A 22,448-nucleotide genomic window follows, 5' to 3' on the forward strand; every position below is an offset into this window, starting at 1 on the left:
CATAGAGTGATTTATTGAAGTGATTTGTACACCTCTGTATTTATTAGAAACCTGAGGTGCTTGAGTTCCGGATTTAATGTATCCCCTGCGGGATTCGAACTCACGCGCCTTGGTTTCCCACACCAAGGCGCTACCGGGTGGCCGCATTAATCATTCGGCCAGAGTCTCTCAGCCTGTTCACAGATACTATCACACTCTATAGTATACTTTTATAAGTTTATCAAGATTATTTACAGATGAGTCTCAGTGAGTATCTCAAAGAGAGTTTTATCTGTATTAATAGACTGGCCAGCGGGACCATGAATTTCACATTTAATTTCATTTGATTTGGTCTCATACATTTCTTGATATGAGTCTCATCAGAATTAAGTCTTAAAAAAATCTGAAAATGAATCATTTCTGAGAGAAATAATGTGAAAAATGATCAGATTTAATTCAAGAACAGTGAAATAAGAGTAATTTCTCAGAATAAACTGTGAAAGATAATCATTCTTTTAAAATCAGAATGAGACTGAAACTGAAGATTAAAATCAGTCTTATTTAATTTATTCAGTAATTACTTATATAATCAGAATTTAATAACAATTATTAATAATACTTAAGAAATAATTAAATACATTCTTATATAAGTTTATTCTTTACTTTCTTATGAAAACTATATTTCTCTGATATACTGTGATCAGAGATATTAAACTGTCTGATAATTCTATATTTTATAATCATAAGTTTCTTGATTATTTCTTCTTATAATTGTTCTCAGTAATAGTGATAAATATCTCAACTTGAGTTGAACTTTCACTTTATTCTCATCTCTGTTAATGAAATTATCAGAATATTATATATTATCAGTGTAATAGTTAAATATATACTCTCAACAATTTTTTATAACTCTAGAATTAATTTAATATATAAATTTATCAGATTATCTTGAAGATAGTAATTAAATTCAGTTTTATAAGTATATAGTTTTATCTGATTTTCAGTTATAATTAATGTATACAAGTTCTGTTTTAAAGTTAATATTATAGTTCTATATAATATAAAGTGTTATCAAAGATTGTTACTTACTAGAGAATTATATTTTACTATCTTTATATTTTAAATATCTGCTTATTCAAATCTCTGATAGTTGATATTATAGTAGTCTCAGACTAATTTAATATATAAGTCTCATTTCTTCTCTGTTTAATCTTGAGAAGTGTAGATATTAACTTAATAGAAGAAATCTAGTAGAGCTGTTATAGTATAGTACTCTGTAAAAGATTGTTCAGTTTTACTATAGTAATATATCAGTTTATCTCTTACAGTGATAATAGTCTGTACTATAGTATTATCTCAGACTGAATTTCTTTTTAAATGATTCAACTGCTTTTTAAGATGAGTAAATAAACTGTTATACATTCATCAGACTGACTGCAGTATTAATATATAAGTGATTGAGACTATCTTTATTATCTTATAAAACTGAAACAGTAAATCAACTATATATTTTAACTGAGTTCACTTTATATTAGAAAGTTTCAATATCTGAATCTTTTTCTAATCAGAGTATTACACTCAATGATTAATTATCTGATATAATTAAAGAGTCTAAATAGTTATCTTATATATTGAACTTCTCTATATTTTAATATTCTATATCATATTCAGTGATATGACTGATTTGTTTATTTATTAAATATTATGAAATTATTATTATGATTTAGAGAAGATATAAATCATATTAATAATATTTTAAATCTGTGATATTTAAATTATTAGTTAATCTATTCAAAATTAATAGTAGTATTATCAAAAAGTGTTATTAAAAAGCAATATTAAAAAGTATTATTAAAAAATATTATCTTTTATAAAGTGAATATAAAAGTTACTTCAGTAATTACTTTCATCTTATTCTTATCTTAAGAATCAGTTATCTCATTATTCTTTATCTTCATATTAATATTCTTTATCAGTGTTTATATTACAAGTTAAATTATATAAGTAATATAGAAAATATAATCTTATTTATTATTTCAGAAATACAAAGTTAATTTTTACTTCAAGATCTTCATTATAGTATAGTTATTCACAGTATTATAAGTTATAATTTTAAGAAGACTGAGACTAATATCTTAATAGTTATTTTTAATCACAGTTATTAATATCTCTATTATATAATTCTCAGTATAACTACTGATCAATGATTCAAATTCAATTAATATCTCTTAATAAGTTCAGTTCTCATCAATGTAATAACATATAACTCTTATAAATGTAAGATTATTTATACTAGTTTATATATTCACTGTGAGAGACACTCTTTAATAATTCTTCAACTCTGATTCTAGATATTATATATTAACTTTGTAGTATATCTTGAGATTGAACTGAAGATAGAATTGATATGAAATATGAAGATTTGAATTAAGTATTTAAAGAAGTGTTCAGAATTCAGAGTTTTCAATTAATTGAAGAGAAAGATTTAGAGATATATATATATAAAATAATTATTAACAGAAGTTATCAGATGAGAGTTATGAAATCAGAGTACTGATATATAATTATTTTTATATAAGTTTCTTCAAATTAGAAAGTTAGTATTATCAAAAATTATTATCTGATAGAGTAACTTATCAGCTCAGTAGTAATTTTCTGAATATTTTTCTTTTATTATCTGTATTCTGATAACTTCAGATATTAGAAAATTTCTTCAGAGTTATAATCAGTTTATAATGAATATTTCTGAATAAAGTTATAGTAATTATAGTAGAGAGATAACTCTTTAGTAATCTATAATACAATCTATTAATAATTATTTTATAGTTCATCTCAGTGTTTATATTAAGTTTTTCATAAATTTTATAATCTGAAATTGAATGTGAAGAATGAAGTGATTATTTATTATAATTGAAAGATAGTATTCTGTGTTAAATTATAAATAATATAGACTTTGTGATTTACAGTGATTTCTTAAAGAGTTTATAAATCTTCAATAGAAGTAAAAGAAGTGAAAGAAGTGAATTCACAAGATATAATAATAATTTAAAAGAGATAATAATTTATTTTCAATAACTAATCACTGATATATGTAAGAAGAATTAATATAAGAGAAAATAATCTTGTTTCTTAGCTTAGTTATAATTTTAATACTAACTCAGATTGAATATTATTAATGTATAAAAGTAAATAAATAATCTTGATTAATCTCTATCATATTTCTTAAAATATATTAATATTATGAAAGAGAGTGTTATCAAATTATATTATCAGATAATATCATTAAAAATATATTAATATTATGAATATCAATATTGAAAGAATGTTAATACTTATATATTATAGTGATTTGTAAATCATGATAGTTAAATATATATATATATATATATATTATTTCTGACTTGATTATAACTTGTACAATAATTTTTGAAAACTTAAAATTAATTTTAATTATTAATAATTATGAACTTAAACTTATAACTAACTAATATAAAAAGAAAAAAACTTTTTCTATTTCTTCTCTTTCTTATTCTTCTTATTATTCTTCATAATTTACTTCTTATTTTTCTTCTTCTTCTTCTTCTTCTCATCTGAGATAATAATCATCTTAAAATCTCTTTTTACTATCTTCTCAGAGAAGAATTCTCACTGCTTCTCTTCAGCTATATTAATCTGTATCTCAAAATCCTGCATTCTCTAATCTACTGTCTCAGATTTCAACTCAGTAGTAAGTAGATTGACATGCTCAGAGAGCAGAGCTATCTTCTCAATATTCTGAATTATAAAGTGTATTCAAGACCTGAATAAGATCTTAATTCTCTTCTTCTCTGTCAGATTCTGCTAATCAATTAGAGAATAGAAGTATTATTAAAAATTATTATTTCTCAATAAATAAAAAACTTATCAGTTTTGACTTCTTTATGTTCTACTTTAATATTCTCTTAATCTTCTTCTACTACTGTTTATTTACAGTAATACTCTTCTTCTCTCTCTCTCTCTTTATCTTAAACTTAAATTATTCTCTGAACTTCTTCTGATTTTATTACTACTGTATAAGACTCTTCACTATCTTTTTCTTCAATCTCTTACAGATAATGTCATCTGTATTATTTCTATACTTAGTTCAGTCTAAATCTATTAGAAGTATTACTTAAAATTGTTATTATTCTACTCTCTTACAGAGTCTCTTCAAGATATTATAATATATCTTATAATCTGTCTTCTCTTACTTGAATATCTTCTTCTTCTCTCTTTTCAATCTATGATAGTACTTATATGTCTTGATAATCTGCAGAACTGCAGAATATTTGAAGAGAAATGACATGATTAATTTTAGTGAGTGTAAGAGAGAAGTGAAGACAGAAGAGACAGTCAGAAATAATATAATAATAATGATAATAATAATGATAATAATACAAGAGAAAGTGCATTGAAATATATTACTGACTTCTTAAATATAAAGAGATAAAGAAAATATTAACAGCTTTCAGAGATATACAGAAACAGTTACAGTGTTGTATAATAATATTATCTTCATTCAATGCATACAGTGTTGATATTCTTTGTATACAGTTATCATATAATCTATATCAGAGATATATGCAGAAAACAGATCTTTATTACTAGAGAGAATAAATATTGTAATTCTCTGTTTTTATATTATAAAGATAAGTTATTCTCATTTCTTTCTTCTCTCTTTTCTCTTCTTCTGTGGTTCGGAAGAACGTACGACCGTCGGATAATAACGCGGCCGCTTCCGAACTACTAGCGTACGCGTACAAATGTAAAGGGGCCCTAGCGGCCGCTAATTAATTTAGTGTATGAGATTCAATATATAAGAAGCCGGCGTACGCCTGTAATTGTACACTGGCTTAAGCAACCTTTGAATCACATCTGATAGCATGTCTAAAAACTGGTGAGAAGCGCAGGCTCCTCCAGAATGTGATAATTCTGCCTATGAAGTGATTTGTAGTTATCATGCCAGTGTGATCCTAGAAAATGCCTCAAAAGATAGTGTATGAAGAGTGATGAGTGGAAGAGCATCTGATTGATGCTGCTTTACTTGTTGAGGGAAAACTTCACACCCAGGTGCATGCCATGTATGAGACACAAATGAATGAGGTGTGAGAAAGAAGATGAGAGCAGTGAACCAGATTCAAAGAAGTCTGCTTCCTACTCAAAAGAAGAATAAAAGAGAGAGGTGATCATCACCAGAGTCATACAATGATAACAGAAATCATATAATGATATAGTGATAGAATGATACAGTGATATAGCAATATAATGATAGACATTATATAATCAATCAGAAACCACTGAAATGAATACCTTCTCTAGCTGATATGAATAACACTCTTCTCTGCTACCTGAACTGAAAGGTATGCAGAACCTCTTAGAGAGTTTACTCAAAGCAGTAAGAAAAGCAGCTGAGATCACTAAACTGAAATCAAAGCTCTGTATACATATGAGGATTCTAAACAAGATTGAGGCCTTGCATATACAGTGACAGACTGAGACAGAGATTAAATAACAATTGACATTCACTGCAGATCAAGCATTCACTATAAAGAGCTTCACTGATGCAATTATCATCATTAATAAGAATAGAGAAAACCAGATCTTAGGCCTGCAGCAGAAGATCAAACATTTACATAGACAGATAACTATGTTAAACCTGAAGATCTCATCACAATTATTCATAATCTCTTTAGAAGTATATACATCATCAGAGATCACTGTGCAGAATGAGAATTCAAGTATGAAATACATCAAGTCAGAAGATCTGTCAGAGTCATTAAGCTTTAATAATGATTAAAAAAATGATGCTGCAATCAGCTGACTAAGTTAGATGTGATTATATTATCAGATCAAATGAGAACTCACAGACAGACAGTCAATTAAATTTCAACAAGTCTTAAGATCTGCTGTGTTTCTACACAGAAAAGTGAAGTCATTATAAATAACTGATGAAAAGATGAACCTCACAGATCTGAAGTAATATTCATTCTTATAAACATGAAATGAGTTTTTCAAGTGAATCTTATATAACTTTGAGAAAGTGAATACATGAGATAAGCATTATAAATGCTTCACTGAGTGTAGATAAGTGAATAATCTTACATTGTACTTTATACACTTCAGCTTATACTATCTCACATTGAATAAAGAGCTTTTAACATCTTTCTGTTTACAGATCTTCATTCATGATCTTACACTCAAGTTGAGAGTAGAATGAAAATGCTTAACCTCACAGTCAGACACAGTGAAAGAAGTATACAATATTCTCATTGTACAGAAATAAGTGAGTCAATTATAACAGAAAATACTACAATCAAGTATATCTCAGCAGAGAATAGATAATCAGACTTCTATGATATAAGTCATACACTCAGATGTAATGAATCTAGATCTGAATGTTATTACTAAAGCACTGAATTCTCTGAAAAAGAGATTTTCTGAGTGAAAACCTTGATGTTGCAAGCATCAAGCTTGCTTCAACTGCAGATGCTAAAATCATAGTACAAAAGATTGCACTCAGTGTGTGTAGTCAAGAGAAGCAAGAGAGTTAAAAAACTAGCAGAATCAGTGAGCTTGAAGACACTTACTGATATTCTATGAAAAGTCTTCAAAGTGAAAGAGATGCCTGTATTAGATGATTCTCTGAATTCTATAAATGCAAAGAAGAAGCAGGCTTCTGAATAAGATGCAGATGAGAATGATGAAGTCAACACTTATTTCAATGCCTTGAGGCCTGAAATATTAATATATAGAGAGCACTTGAGTAAGAATTGAGAGATGACTGTAAAAGTGTTAGCAGACACAGAAGCTTCTATATAATATATTGATAATCATATAATCTGAAGATTGAAAGAGGTTCACTGAGTGAAGAATCTCTGATATATAAGATTATCTGATAACTGATATCTGATATCATCTGTAAAAGTAAGAGTTCTCTTGCACTTTGAAGAATGATCTTGCTATATTTGAGTATGAGAGCTGCAGAACATGAAATACAACCTTATTCTCAGACTCAATTGATTTCAAAGGTTCAATTCACAGATTCAATGATGTACATGCTATATACAGTTGATTAATAGAAAGAAAATGATTCATACAATTCTATCAACTGATATGAGAAGGACATTTCATATCTCTGATATAGAAGAGTTAAATCTGCTTATGCATTAATAAGCAAAGAGAACAATTTGTAAGACCTTATCTGAAAGCATTCTGTATGTCATACAGAACCTGAAAGTGAAGAAAATCAAGATAAAGAATATACAGAAGAATAAGTATATGAAGAAGCTTCTGAAGAAGTATGAAAAGGTCTTTCAAACAGATCTTTCACTGGAATTACCGCTGAAACAAGGATTCATACATGAGATTGACACAGGGAATGCAAAACCAGTGAATCAGAATGTGTATCCCCTGTCACAAATGCATCTCAAAGAACAGAAGTATCAGATCACAGACCTTCTAGAATGTGGTCTCATACAACCCTTATCAAGTGTGTGAGGCTTTCCAGTTCTATTCATGAAAAAGACAGATGAGAAGTGACAGATGTGTATCAATTATTGAGCACTCAACAAGCTTATGATCAAGAATGAATATTCACTGTCACAGATTCAACAACAGTTGAATATGATTGAAAATGCTTAATATCTATTAAAGATCAATCTTCTCTCAGAATACTGGCAGATCTGTGTAGATGAACTGTCAGTTCTGTGAACTACATTTAATATACAATGAGAGAAGTTTGAATTTCTAGCAATGTCATTCAGTCTGATAAATGTGCCTGTCATCTTTCAAATGATGATGAATATAATTCTTTATAAACAGAATGAAACCTCATATCTTATATATCTCAATGACATTCTAGTCTTTTCAAACTCATATAACAAACATCTGAAGTATCTTGATAAAGTGCTTATAACTCTGACAGAGTATAAGCTCTATATCAAATCAATCAAGTGTGTGTTTGAAATAGAAGAGTTAGAGTTTGTAGAATATGTAGTAAGTGATGACTGTATACATCTCATTCTGGAGAAATTGAATGTCATAGTGAATTAGCTGTAGCTAAGAAATGTATATTATATACAACAGTTTCTTAAGTTGATCTCATACTACTGCAGATTTATCAAGGATTTCACATGAATATCTGCATCACTCTCAGATCTCTTAAGAGAAATGAATGCAAATCTGTAAAAGAAGAAGTTTTATTCAATCATCTGAAATGCTGCATGTGAAGAGGCTTTTCTCACACTGAGAGAATATGTAATAATATTCTCAGTGCTTATTTAATCAGATTGTGATAAATCTTTCTACATCAAGATAAATGCATCTGAATGAGCTATCAGAGGCATTCTTCTACAGATGAGTAAGAATAATAAGCTGCATCTAGTGATGTATAATAATAGAAAACTATCAGATACTGAGCTTAATTACTCAGTGTATGAAAAGAAATTGCTAGTGATTAAGCATGCACTGGCATTGTGAGATAGATATATTGACAATGAGCATATGACAACAGTGATCACAGATTATGAAAGCCTTGTCTATCTATAATTAACAACAAAATCTTTCAAACACTTAGTATATTGAATCTCAGAGTTTCAAGTATACAATCTTTATATCAAATACTGAAAAGAATCAGACACAGTGATGCTGGATGCAATCAGTCACAGACTCAATTTCATAAGTGAGAGTTCTGTGAATCAGGTATAAGAGATATTCACATTAAACATGCTGAGAGAATGCAAGGAATCAGAATGAGTGAACATCATGATCTCTCACTTGAAGAATGACAAGATGTCAGATAACAAGTGTCTCATGAAAGTAGTAGAAGAGATGCTTTCAAACTTCAAGCTGAAGAAATTGAAAAACAATGTTATGCTTTACTGTGATCTAGAATATGCAGAAGCTCCCTATCTAGAATCTTCATTTCAACATGACTTAGTGACTCACATGCACAAAGAATTCAGTCACTTAGAAAGCTCTGAACTCATGAGTGTACTTAAATCAAGAGCATACTGGCCAAGCATGGCTGAGGATATTCAGATGTATGCTCATGAGTGCCTGAATTGTCAGGTTGTGAAAGAATCTAAGAAAGGGTTAGAATGCAAAGAAGCACAACATCAGATGAAGTATACAATACAATTATTTAAATAATGAAGAATGGATCTCATAGGCATATTACTGTGAACATCAAATGAAAATTGATGAATAATCACTGCTATTGATTATGCTACTGGCTGGCTAGTTGTGAAAGCAGTTTCAGAGATGACAGAGAAGATGATGACAAAGTTCCTATATAATGAGATCTATGTTAACTATGGAATGCCGCGCGAGATTCTAACTGATAATGGTGTGAATCTTGTAGAAGAAGCAGTGAGGTATTTCATAAGCTAGTTACAGACAAGATATTGTAGAACAACATCATATCATTCATGGATGAATGAAAAGATGAAACACTTGAATGAAATCTTGAGTAACATGCTGATAAAATATCTAGTGAGTAAGCCTACAAGACTATGAGATGAATATCTCAGGCAGGTGCTATTGGCCACATGAATTCAACAGTATGCAGTCTTCAAGCATTCATCATTCTACCTGTTGTATGAATTGCATCCGCGCATCTCAGAGAATGCTTTGAAAAAGGTGAGAAAGAGAGCAGTTACAGATGTAACAGTAGCAGTTGCAGATGCAACAGTCATGAACATGAAACCAAGATTGAAAGAGATCAGTCACACACATACAAAAGCTAATGAGTTACTTCTGAACTGAGCAATTCAATTGAAAAGAATACAAGACTCACTTGTTAAGAAATCAAGTCTCAAGATGAGAATATAAGTTCTTGTATATAATGAGAGTTCTGAGAAGTTTCAATCTAGGTGGTTTGAGTCATATAAGATACTTAAATCACATTCTCTAGAAACATACACATTGAAAGAATCAGAGAGATGAATCTTACACAACTTAATCAATAATTTATAACTTATAAAAGCAAAGATGCAAGATCTGAGCAGATTATAATCATTCACAGCACTATTATCAGTATTGAAAAAGAAGAGACTTATAATTGAAAAGTCTCACAAAGTAAGAGAAATCATAGACACTTATGAATCAGATGATCTCACTTATTTCAATCTTTTCATAATTACAAGAAAAGAATGAAAAGCAATGAAGAAATCAGATAAATATCACACTTCAATAAGTAATGAGACTGTAGCTGATTGTATAATAACATACTGCAGACAGTGAGTGCAACATGATAAAGAGCAGTCTTAGAGTGACAGACTTGCATATGAATCAGATCACAGAAGAAAAAGAAATTCAGAGTTGAATTTGACTGTTTACATCAGTTCAATTACAGAGATCACAGAGGATGAACTATCTGAAACACCTGCAAATGCATGAGATTAAGTCATCTCAATTTCTGAAGACACTCAGAGATCAGATGAGATTAGTTTTAATGAGTCATTCACTGTAGTGATCTGAGCAGGTGAAGAGAGACAGTATAATATATGAGACAGAATTACAAAAGATGAAAGCTGCTGAATCTAGTCATTAAACACTGTATTATATAGAGATCATGTAAGAGTAGTGACTAGCAGATAAAGAAAAAGTGTAAGAAAAGAGATAATGAATTGATTATCAACTGTAAGAGTCAGTCACAAAAGACAAATGTTATTATACACATTTCATTCATTTTCATATGCCACATATTTAATCTATTTCCAACATCACGTCACCTGAAAAACGTCAAAAACAAAGGAAATCTCAAAACTCAAGGTCCGTGAGGGATTTGAGAGCTGCAAGCCACTCTTATAACAATGTCATGCACATCTCTGATTTCTCTATCACTCTGTATATAACATTAATGTCATTTATCACAAGATTGGCTGGAATGTCAATATAGAAATGTGCATGCATATACATAGAGAAATTGAAGAAGAGCACAGAACCTGCAGAATCAGAAGTCAGAGCAGAGAGAACAGAGATGAAAGAAATAGAAGAAGAAGAAGATGCAGAATTAGATAAATGACAGCAGAAGTCATCTGAAGCTGAATACTTATAATCTGATATGTGCACAACCTTCTCTGCAGAGAAGGAAGAGAAAGTAATAAAAGAAGCTTAAGAGTGAAAGAGAGTAGTCTCAGCAGTGTTATCATCTTCAATCAGAATGATCTCTGATGTCAGAGCAACTAAGAATTATTGTTAGTATATAAAAATTATAAAATCAGAGATGAGAACAGTTATTAAATGAACACCTGCTGATCTTAGAGTTGTACACATAATTACAACACACATGAGGCTTCTCAGAAAGAGAGAGAGAGACATGAGAGAATGCAGAAAGCAGAACACAGTATGTGAACAGTCTATTCTCATAACAACATCTCAGACAAGGCATACAAGTCTCATGCCTGCAGATGTAAAAGAGTATAACATCTGCATTCTTATTTCTGAAAACACAGATATCTTTTGCCTGCATCATGAAGTCAAATAACAGATGCTAGAGAATAGACTGATACAGATCTATCATTCTGAAGAAATTTATCAGAGTGAATGTCTCAGTAATATTGAACTTTACAGTCATGAAAAGTTCCTTAGTATCTGTGAACATCACAACTTTGTGCACAGTAAAAACTCATAATGATTTTCTCTAAGAACAGAAAAATCAGCATCAGATTGAAAAGATGAAAAGAAAAAGACTTACAATTTTAACACTGTTGAGAAGAGAAATAATTCTCTGATATGAATGAATGATTATCTCATCACAAATATTTAAAATAAACATAATAATCAGTGTTCATAATCAAGCTTCAGATAGTCATATCATACACAGTCTTCATACAATAAATTATTCTGAAAGTTGATAAAAAGAGTGAGAGTGTACACACTGAGAGATGTGGTTCATTAAGTCTACACAATATCTTCTTGAAACAGGGAGAGCTGGTAATGAAGGCAGAGACAGTAAAACCAGGGGTAGCAGAAGCAGGAGAATCAGACACAGAGACAGGTGTAGAAGATTGAGAGGAAGTGGCAGAGAAAGAAACAGAGAGAGCAGAGAGAGATGTAGAAGACCTGATCACACATAGCATGAGCAATTTCTTTATTATTGTGTTCTTCAAGTTCTCAATCAATGATTCAACATTGAATTTACTATCATTAGCAGACATGAATCTGTCAACATGTGAAGATTCTACATGAATAAAAACAAACATATCAGCATCTGTGTTCACACAAAATTGTGCCAGAAAACATGATCAGGAACCTGCTGAGAAGAAAAATGATTGAGAGTGTATAAGAAAGTGAAGAGAGTGTACAAGAAGATGAAGAAGATGTGTCATTCATGATAGTATGTTCTGACAATTGTTAGAAGATAAACAAGTTCTGATTACATATGTTTCACAACATGTTACACTTACTGCTAACAAACTGCCTGGTATAAGCACTATAATGATACTTATTGTGAAAACAGAGAGCCATTGTCAGAAACATGTATGATGTGATAGATGAACAGATGAAAAGAGTTAGACAGAAGAAGAAGCAGAAATCTTGAATGAAATAGTGATGTTTGATGATGATGATGATGAAGAAGATGATTAAAGAATGAGAAAAGTTAGTGAATAAGTGATGTAATATAGTGAAAGTTTCTTTGTAAGAGTGTATGCAGAATGCTAGCTGAATCAGAGATAGATCACATAATTGTGAAACACTAGTGGCGAGCTAATCCGCATGAAGCTAGGGTGTACAATATGGTCACATGAATGTAACTGAATCTGGTGAGAGAGGATGTGATTTGAAAGAATGTACAACTGTTGAATAATAATGCGGCTGCTTCTGAACTACTAGTGTACACGTACAAATGTAAAGGGGCCCTAGCAGCCGCTAATTAATTTAGTGTACAAGATTCAATATATAAGAAGCCGGCGTACGCCTGTAATTGTACACTGGCTTAAGCAATCTTTGAATCACACTTCTTCAATTCATCACTAAGTTTAAGCTGATATGAAAACTATTAAAATACTCTTAGAAATTCTTAAATTGAAGAGTATAGACTAATCAAATTTTAAATATAGAAGAATTAAATTATATTTAATATTACTAATTATTTATTCTCTCTTAATAAAATTATAGTTGTGTCTTCTTTCTTTCTTTCTCAAATGAAATATGATCTGTGAAAAGTGAGTATTATATCAGATTATAATAATCAACACAGTCTCAGTATACAGAGCTGTATACACACAGTGTGTACTGAACTGAGAGACTATATAAGTTATAAACTAGCATCAGCATCTCAGAAAGAGCTGTGTGATATAAGAAAGTTACAACTCTTAGTTATATATATAGAGAGTGAATCATTGCAGTAAGTATATATATATTATATGAAAGTAATACTTTTTAATAATACTTAATCTCTAATATTATGAAAATAGAGTCTCTCTGTGAGATTTATTTTTATCAGAAGTCAGAGAATCTTATATTTCTTAAGAATATCTTCACTCATCTTATCTGTAAAATTAATAAGAGAAATTATTAATTTCAGTATTCTATTCTTAATAATATTTAAGTAATAGCAGAGTTCACTCTAATCACACTTTTTAAGTGTATATTTTCTAAATATTCACATATATATAGATATATACTGATTAGTTATTAGATAATATTAAGACAATAACTCATTATAACTGTATTACTCTTACTATGAGAGATACACAGTTAATAATAAACATTGTGAAGACTCTGAAGAGTGAATATTTTAAGAGTACTGTGACTTTACAATCTTGATTTTTTTTTATTTTTATTTTTTCTTTTTTTCTTTTTCTTTTAGTTTTTTTTTTTTTCTTTTTTTTTTCTTTCTCTTTTTTTTTTTCATTCTGATTTTTTCTTATTTTTGTTTTATTTTTTGTTTTGTGTTTTTTTTTTGTATTTTATATTTCTTTTATAATTAAAATTATATGAATTATAATCTGTGTTTAGAAAAGTAATGATATTTGATAATACTCTCTATTGAATTTTCAATAAATGTGTGGTTCGGAAGAACGTACAACCGTCGGATAATAACGCGGCCGCTTCCGAACTACTAGCATATGCGTATGAATGTAAAGGGGCCCTAGCGGCCGCTAATTAATTTAGTGTATGAGATTCAATATATAAGAAGCCGGCATACGCCTGTAATTGTACACTGGCTTAAGCAACCTTTAAATCACATCTGATAGCATGTCTAAAAACTGGTGAGAAGTGCAGGCTTCTCCAGGGCATGATAATTCCATCTACAAAGTGATTTGTAGTTATCATGCCAGTGTGGTTCTAGAATGTCTCAAAAGATAGTGTACAAAGAGTGGTGAGTAGAAGAGCATCTGATTGATACTGCTTCACTTGTTGAGGGAAAACTCCACACCCAGGTGAATGCCATGTATGAGACGCGAACAGATGAGATGTGAGAAAGAGAATGAGAGTAGTGAACCAGATTCAAAGAAGTCTGCTCCCTACTCAAAAGAAGGATAAAAGAAGAGATAATCATCACTGAAGTTGTATGATAATAACAGAGTGATATAGCAATATAACAATATAGTGATATAATGATACAGTGATATAGTAATATAATGATACAGCAATAATGATAGACATCATACAATCAACAAGAAATCACTGAAATGAATATCTTCTCTAGCTGATATGAATAACACTCTTCTCTGCTACCTGAACTGAAAGATATGCAGAATCTCTCAGAGAGTTTACTTAAAGCAGTAAGAAAAGCAGCTGAGACTGTTGAACCAGAATCAAAGCTCTGTACACATATGAGAATTCTAAACAAGATCAAGGCCTTGCATACATAGTGACAGGCTGAGGTGAAGGCCAAACAACAATTGATATTCACTGCAGATCAAGCATTCACTATGAAGAGCTTCATCAACACAATTGCCATCATTAATAAGAATAGAGAAAACCAGATCTTAGGCCTGCAGCAGGAGATTGAATGTTTACACAGACAGGTGACTACACTGAACCTGAAGATCTCATCACAATTATTCACAATCTCTTCAGAAGCATACACATCATCAGAGATCACTGTGCAGAATGAGAATCTGAGCATGAAATATATCAAGCTAAGAGATCTGTCAGAGTCATTAAGCTTCAATGATGACTGAAAAAATGATGCTGTAATCAGCTGACTAAGTCAGATGCAATTATATTATCAGATTGAATGTGAACTCACAGACAGACAGTTAACAGAATTTCAACAAGTCTTAAGATCTGCTGTGTTTCTATGCAGAAAAGTGAAGTTATTATAAATGACTGATAAAAAGATAAACCTCACAGACTCAGAGTGATATTCATTCTCATGAACATGGAATAAGTTTTCCAAGTGAATCTTGCATAACTTTGAGAAAGTGAACATGTAAGACAAGCATTATGAATACTTCACTGAGTGTAGATAAGTAAGTGATCTTACATTATACTTCACACACTTCAGTTTATACTATCTCATATTAAATGAAGAGCTTTCAACACCTTTCTGTTTACAGATCTTCATTCATGATCTTACACCTGAGTTGAGAGCAGAATGAAAATGCTTAACCTCACAGCCAGGCACAGTGAAGGAAGCATACAACATCCTCATCATATGAGAATAAGTGAGTCAATTGCAACAGAAAATACTGCAATTGAGTATATCTCAGCAGAGAATGAATAATCAGACTTCTACAACACAAGTTACACACTCAGATGTGATGAATCTAGATCTGAATGTCATCACTAAAGTACCGAATCCTCTGAAAAAGGGATCCCCTGGGTGGAAACCTTGATGTTGCGAGCATCAAGCTTGTTTCAACTGCAGATGTCAAAATCATGATACAAAAGATTGCACTCAGCATGCACAGTCAAAAAACTAGCAGAATCAGTGAGCTCAGAGACACTCACTGATATTCTATGAAAAGCCTTCAAAGTGAAAGAGATGCTCATGTTAGATGACTCTCTGAATTCTATGAATGCAAAGAAGAAGCAGGCTTCTGACTGAGATGTGAGCAAGGATGAAGTAGACACCCACCTCAATGCCTTGAGGCCCGAAATGTTAATGTATAAGAGACACTTGAATAAGAATTGAGAGGTGGCTGCAAAAGTGTTAGCAGACACAGAAGCTTTGATACAATATATTGATGATCATATAATTTGAAGATTGAAAGAAGTCTGCTGAGTGAAGAATCTCTGACACATAAGATTATCTGATAACTAATATTTGATATCACCTGTAAAAGTAAGAGTTCCCTTGCACTTTGAAGAATGATCTTGCTATATTTGAGCACGAGAGCTGCAGAATGTGAAATATGATCTTATTCTCAGACTCAATTGATTCCAAAGATTCAATTCACAGATTCAATGATGTACATGTCATATGCAGTTGACTGATAGGAAGAAAATGATTCATACAATCCTATCAACTGATATGAGAAGAACATTTCACATCCCTGGTATAGAAGAGTTAAATCTGCTTACACATCAACAAGCAAAGAGAATGATTTGCAAGACCTCATCTGAAAGCATCCTGTATGTCATACAGAACCTGGAAGAGGAGGAAACCAAGATAAAAGATATGCAGAAGGATAAGCATATGAAGAAGCTTCTGAAGAAGCATGAAAAGATCTTCTGAACAGATCTTTCATCAGAATTGCCACCAGAACAAGGATTTGTACATGAGATTGACACAGAGAATGCAAAACCAGTCAACCAGAATGCATACCTCCTGTCACAAATGCACCTTGAAGAACAGAAGTGTCAGATCACAGACCTTCTAGAATGTGATCTCATACAATTCTCATCAAGCATGTGAGGCTTTCCAGTCCTATTCATGAAAAAGGCGGGTGAAGAGTGACAGATGTGTATCAATTATTAAGCACTTAACAAGCTAATGATCAAGAATGAATATTCACTGCCACAGATTCAATAACAGTTGAATACAGTCAGAAACACCTGATATCTATTGAAGATCAATCTTCTCTCAGAATACTGACAGATCTGTGTAGACAAACTGTCAGTCCTGTGAACCACATTTAATACACAATGAGAGAAGTTCGAATTCCTAGTAATATCATTCAGTCTGACAAATGCACTCATCATCTTTCAAATAATGATGAATACAATCCTTCATAAACAGAATGAAACCTCATACCTTGTATACTTTGATAACATTCTAGTCTTTTCAAACTCATACAATGAACATCTGAAGCATCTTGATAAAGTGCTTATAACTCTGACAGAGTATAAGCTCTATGTTAAATCAATCAAGTGTGTGTTTGAAATAAAAGAGTTGAAGTTCATGAGACATGTAGTGAGTGGTGACTGTATATACCTCATTTCAGAGAAATTGAATGTCATAGTGAATTGACCGCAGCTGAGGAACATACACCATGTACAACAGTTTCTTGAGTTGGTCTCATACTACTGCAGATTCATCAAGGATTTCACATGAATATCTGCATCACTCTCAGATCTCTTAAGAGAAACAGATACAAATCTGCAAAAGAAGAAGTTTCATTCAATTATCTGAAATGCTGTGTGTGAAGAGGCTTTTCTCACACTGAGAGAATGTGTAATAACATCCTCAGTGCTTATTCAATCAGATTGTAATAAACCTTTCTACATTGAGACAGATGTATCTGAATGAGCTATCAGAGATGTCCTTCTACAGATGAGCAAGAATGACAAGCTGCACCTGGTGGCATATGATGGTAGGAAACTATCAAGCGCTGAGCTCAATTACTCAGTGTATGAAAAGAAATTGCTAGCAATCAAGCACACACTGGTGTTGTGGAATAGATATATTAACAACAGGCATACAATAACAGTGATCACAGATCATAAAAGTCTCATCTATTTACAATCAATGACAAAACCTTTCAAATACTTAGTATGTTGAATCTCAGAGTTTCAAGCATATAATCTTCATATCAAATACTGAAAGAGATTAAATGCAGTGATATCTGACACAATCAGTCACAGACCTGATTTCATGAATGAGAGTTCTGTGAACCAGGCATAAGAAATGTTTGTGTTAAATGCACTGAGAAAATGCAAGGAATCAGAATGAATGAACACTATAATCTCTCACTTGAAGAATGACAAGATGTTGAATGACAAGCATCTTGTGAAAGTAGTAGAAGAGATACTTCTGAACTTCAAGCTGAGGAAATTGAAAAACAATGTTGTGCTTTACTATGATCTAGAATACACAGAAGCTTTCTATCTAGAATCTTCATTTTGACACAACTTGATGACTCACATGCACAAGGAATTCAGCCACTTAGAAAGCTCTGAACTCATAAGTGTACTCAAACCAAGAGTGTACTGACTAAGCATGGCTAAGGACATTCAGATGTACACTCACAAGTGTCTGAATTGCCAGGTTGTGAAAGAATCTAAGAAAGGATTAGAACACAAGAAAGTGCAATATCAGGTGAAGTGTATAATACAACTGTTCAAATGATGAAGAATGGATCTCATAGACATATTGCTGCAAACATCAAATGAAAATTGATGAATAATCACTGCTATTGACTACACTACTGGCTGGCCAGTCACAAAAGCAGTTCCAGAGGTGACAGAGAAGGTGATGATGAAGTTTCTACATGATGAGATCTATGTCAACTATGAAATGCTGTGTGAGATTCTAACTAATAACAGTGTGAACCTTGTGAGAGAAGCAGTGAGGCATTTCATAAGCCAGTTACAGACAAGACATTGTAGAACAACATCATATCATCCGCGGATGAATGAAAAGATGGAATGCTTGAATGGAATCTTGAGTAACATGCTGATGAAATATCTAGTGAGCAAGCCTATGAGACTATGAGATGAATATCTCAGGCAGGTGCTGTTGGTCACACAGATTTGACAGTATGCAGTCTTCAAGCATTCACCATTCTACCTGTTGTATGGATTGCATCCACGCATCCTGGAGAATGCTTCAGAAAAGGTGAAGAAGGGAGCAGTTGTGGACGCAGCAGAAACAACAGTTGCAGATACAGCAGGAATAGCAGTTGCAGATGCAACAGTCGCGGATGTGAAACCAAGATTGAAAGAGATCAGCCATGCATGTGCAAAAGCTAATGAGTTACTTCTGAACTGAGCAATTCAATTGAAAAGAATACAAGACTCACTTATTAAGAAATCAAGTCTCAAGATGAGAATGTGAGTTCTCATACACAATGAGAGTTCTGAGAAGTTTCAATCTAGATGATTTGAGTCATATAAGATACTTAAATCACATTCTCTGAGAATGTATGCATTGAAAGAATCAGAGAAATGAATCTTATACAACTTAATCAATGATTCATAACTTATGAAAGTAAAGATGTAAGACCTGAGTGAATTATGATTATTCACAGCACTATCATCAGCATTGAAAAAGAAGAGACTTACAATTGAAAAGCCTCATGAAGTAAGAGAAATCATAGATACTTACAAATCAGATGATCTCACTTATTTCAATCTTTCCATGATTATAAGAAAAGAATGAGAAGAAATGAAGAAATCAGATAAATATCACACTTTAATAAGTGATGAGACTGTAGCTGATTGTATGATAATATGCTGCAGACAGCAGATGCAATGTGGCAAAGAGCAGTCTCAGAGTGACAGACTTACACATGAATCAGATCACAGAAGAAAAAGAAATCCAGAGTTAGATTTGACTGTTTACACCAGTTCAATCATGAAGATCACAGAAGACAAACTATCTGAAACATTCATGAATGCATGGGACCAAGTCATCTTGACCCCTGAGAACACTCAGAGATCGGGTGAGGTTAGTTTTGATGAACCATTCACTGTAGTGGTCTGAGTGGGTGAAGAGAGACAGTATAATGCGCGAGGCAGAATCACAAAAAATTGAAAGCTGCTGAACCTAGTCACTGAACACTGTATCATATAGAGGTTGTGTAAGAGTAGTGACTAGCAGATAGAGGAAAAGTGTAAGAAAAGAAATAATGAATTGATCATTAACTGTAAGAGTCAGCTGTAAAAGATAAATGTTATCATACACACTTCATTCATTTTCATACATCACATGTTTAATCTATTTCCAATGCCACACCACCTGAAAAACGCCAAAAACAAAGGAAATCTCAAAACTCGAGATCCGCGAGGAATTCAAGAGCTGCAAGCTGCTCTTGCAACAACATCATGCATGTCTTCAATTTCTCTACCACTCTGTATACAACATTAATGTCATTTATCACAAGATTGACTGAAATGCCAATATAGGAATGCACACATGTATGTGTAGAGAAATTGAAGAAGAGCATGAAACTCATAGAATCAGAAGTCAGAACAGAGAGAGCAGAGGTGAAAGAAACAGAAGAAGAAAAAGATACAGAACTGAATGAATGACAGTAAGAGTTATCTGAGGCTGAATGCTTACAATCTGATATGCACACAACCTTTCTCACAGAGAAGGAAGAGAAAGTGATAGAAGAAGCTTAGAGACAGAAGAGAATAGTCTCAGCAGTGTTATCATCTTCAATCAGAATGGTCTCTGACACTGAAGCAACTAAGAATCATTGTTAGCATATAAAAATTGCAAAATCAGAAATGAGAACAGTTATCAAATGAACATTCACTGGTCTTAGAGTTGTATATGCAATTACAACACGCACAAGGCTTCTCAGAAAGAGAGAGAGAGATATGAGAGAATACAGAAAGTAGAACACAGCATGTGAACAGCTCATTTCCACAACAACATCTCAGACAAGATGTACAAGTCTCACATCTGCAGATGTAAAAGAGTACAATATCTGTGTTTCTGTTTCTGAAAACATGAATATCTTTTGCCTGCATCATGAAGTCAGATAACAGATATCAGAGAATAGACTAATACAGATCTATCATTCTGAAGGAATTTATCAGAGTGAATGTCTCTGTGATATTAAACTTTACAGTTATAAAAAGTTTCTTGATATCTGTGAACATCACAACTTCATGTACAGCAAAACTCATAACAATTTTCTCTAAGAACAGAAAAATCAGCATCAGATTAAAAAGATGAAAAGAAAAAGACTTACAATCTTAACACTGTTGAAGAGAAAGATGATTCTCTGATATGAATGAACAATTGTCTCATCATGAATATTTAAAATGAATATAATAATCAGCATTCATGACTGAGCTTCAGATAGTTATGTTGTACACAGTCTTTGTACAATAAATTGTTCTGAGAGTTGACAAGAAGAGCAGGAGTGTACACACTGAGAGACATGATTCATTAAGTCTATGCAATATCTCCTTGAAACAGAGAGAGCTGATAACAAAAGCAGAGACAGCAAAACCAGAAGTAGCAGGAGTGAGGGTTGCAGGAACAGGGGTAGCAGGAGTGAGAGAATCAGACACAGAGGCAGGTGTAGAAGATTGAAGAGAAGCGGCAGAGAAAGGAACAGAGAGAGCAGAGAGGAACATGAAAGACCTGGTCACACATAACACAGACAATTCCTCCATTATCGCATCCTTCAAGTTCTCAATCAATGATTCAACATTGAGTTCACTATCATCAGTGAACATGAATCTGTCAATGTGTGAAGATTCTACATGAATAAAAACAAACATATCAGCATCTGCATTCATGCAAATCATGTCAGAAAACACAATCAGGAACTTACTGAGAGAGAAACAGTCAAGAGTATACAAGAAGATGAAGAGAGTGTATGAGAAGATGAAGAAGATATGTCATTCATAATAGTACATTCTGATAATTATTAGAAGATAAACAAGTCCTGATCACATTTCACAATGTGTTACACTTACTGCTAACAAACTGCCTGATATGAGCACTACAATGACACTTGTTGTAGAAATGAGAAGCTATTGTCAGAAACACATATGATGTGATAGATGAACAGATGAAAAGAGTTGAACAGAAGAAGAGACAGGAATCTTGAATGAAATAGTGATATTCAATGATGATGATGATGAAGAAGATGATTGAAGAATGAGAAAAGTTAGTGAATGAGTGATATAATATAGTGAAAGTTTCTTTGTAAGAGTGTATGCAGAACACTAGCCAGATCAGAGATAGATCACACAATTGTGAAACACTAGTGGCGAGCTAATCCACATGAAGCTAGAGCATACAATATAGTCACATGAGTGTGACTGAATCTGGTGGGGGAGGATGTGGTTCAGAAGAACATACAACTGTTGAATAATAATGCGGCTGCTTCCGAACTACTAGTGTATGTGTACAAATGTAAAGGGGCCCTAGCGGCTGCTAATTAATTTAGTGTACGAGATTCAATATATAAGAAGCCGGCGTACGCCTGTAATCGTACGCTGGCTTAAGCAACCTTTGAATCACAAATGAGTACTATATTATTATATCATGTAAGTAAGAAGTGATTTCATAATCTCATATCATTCTCAATAATGAAATCAGAATAAAAATATAACTAAGAATTTAAATATATTCTTTATCTAGA

The 22,448-nt window shown here is 32.1% G+C and overlaps 2 protein-coding genes across 2 annotated transcripts; one reads left to right on the plus strand and one right to left on the minus strand.

Moving 5' to 3' along the window:
• Positions 1 to 14,699: 14,699 nt before the first annotated feature.
• BDCG_03108 (uncharacterized protein) lies at positions 14,700 to 15,134 on the plus strand (the record flags this gene model as incomplete). Its single annotated transcript, XM_045418707.1, has 2 exons — positions 14,700 to 14,732; positions 14,829 to 15,134. The coding sequence occupies 2 exons, from the start codon at positions 14,700 to 14,702 to the stop codon at positions 15,132 to 15,134; spliced, it is 339 nt and encodes a 112-aa protein (XP_045275218.1).
• Positions 15,135 to 20,459: 5,325 nt separating this feature from the next.
• On the minus strand, positions 20,460 to 21,534 carry BDCG_16686 (uncharacterized protein; the record flags this gene model as incomplete). Its single annotated transcript, XM_045425887.1, has 2 exons — positions 20,460 to 20,530; positions 21,270 to 21,534. The coding sequence occupies 2 exons, from the start codon at positions 21,532 to 21,534 to the stop codon at positions 20,460 to 20,462; spliced, it is 336 nt and encodes a 111-aa protein (XP_045280311.1).
• Positions 21,535 to 22,448: the final 914 nt, after the last annotated feature.

Source organism: Blastomyces dermatitidis (genome assembly GCF_000003525.1).
Source record: "Blastomyces dermatitidis ER-3 genomic scaffold supercont1.3, whole genome shotgun sequence".
Lineage (NCBI taxonomy): Eukaryota > Fungi > Ascomycota > Eurotiomycetes > Onygenales > Ajellomycetaceae > Blastomyces > Blastomyces dermatitidis.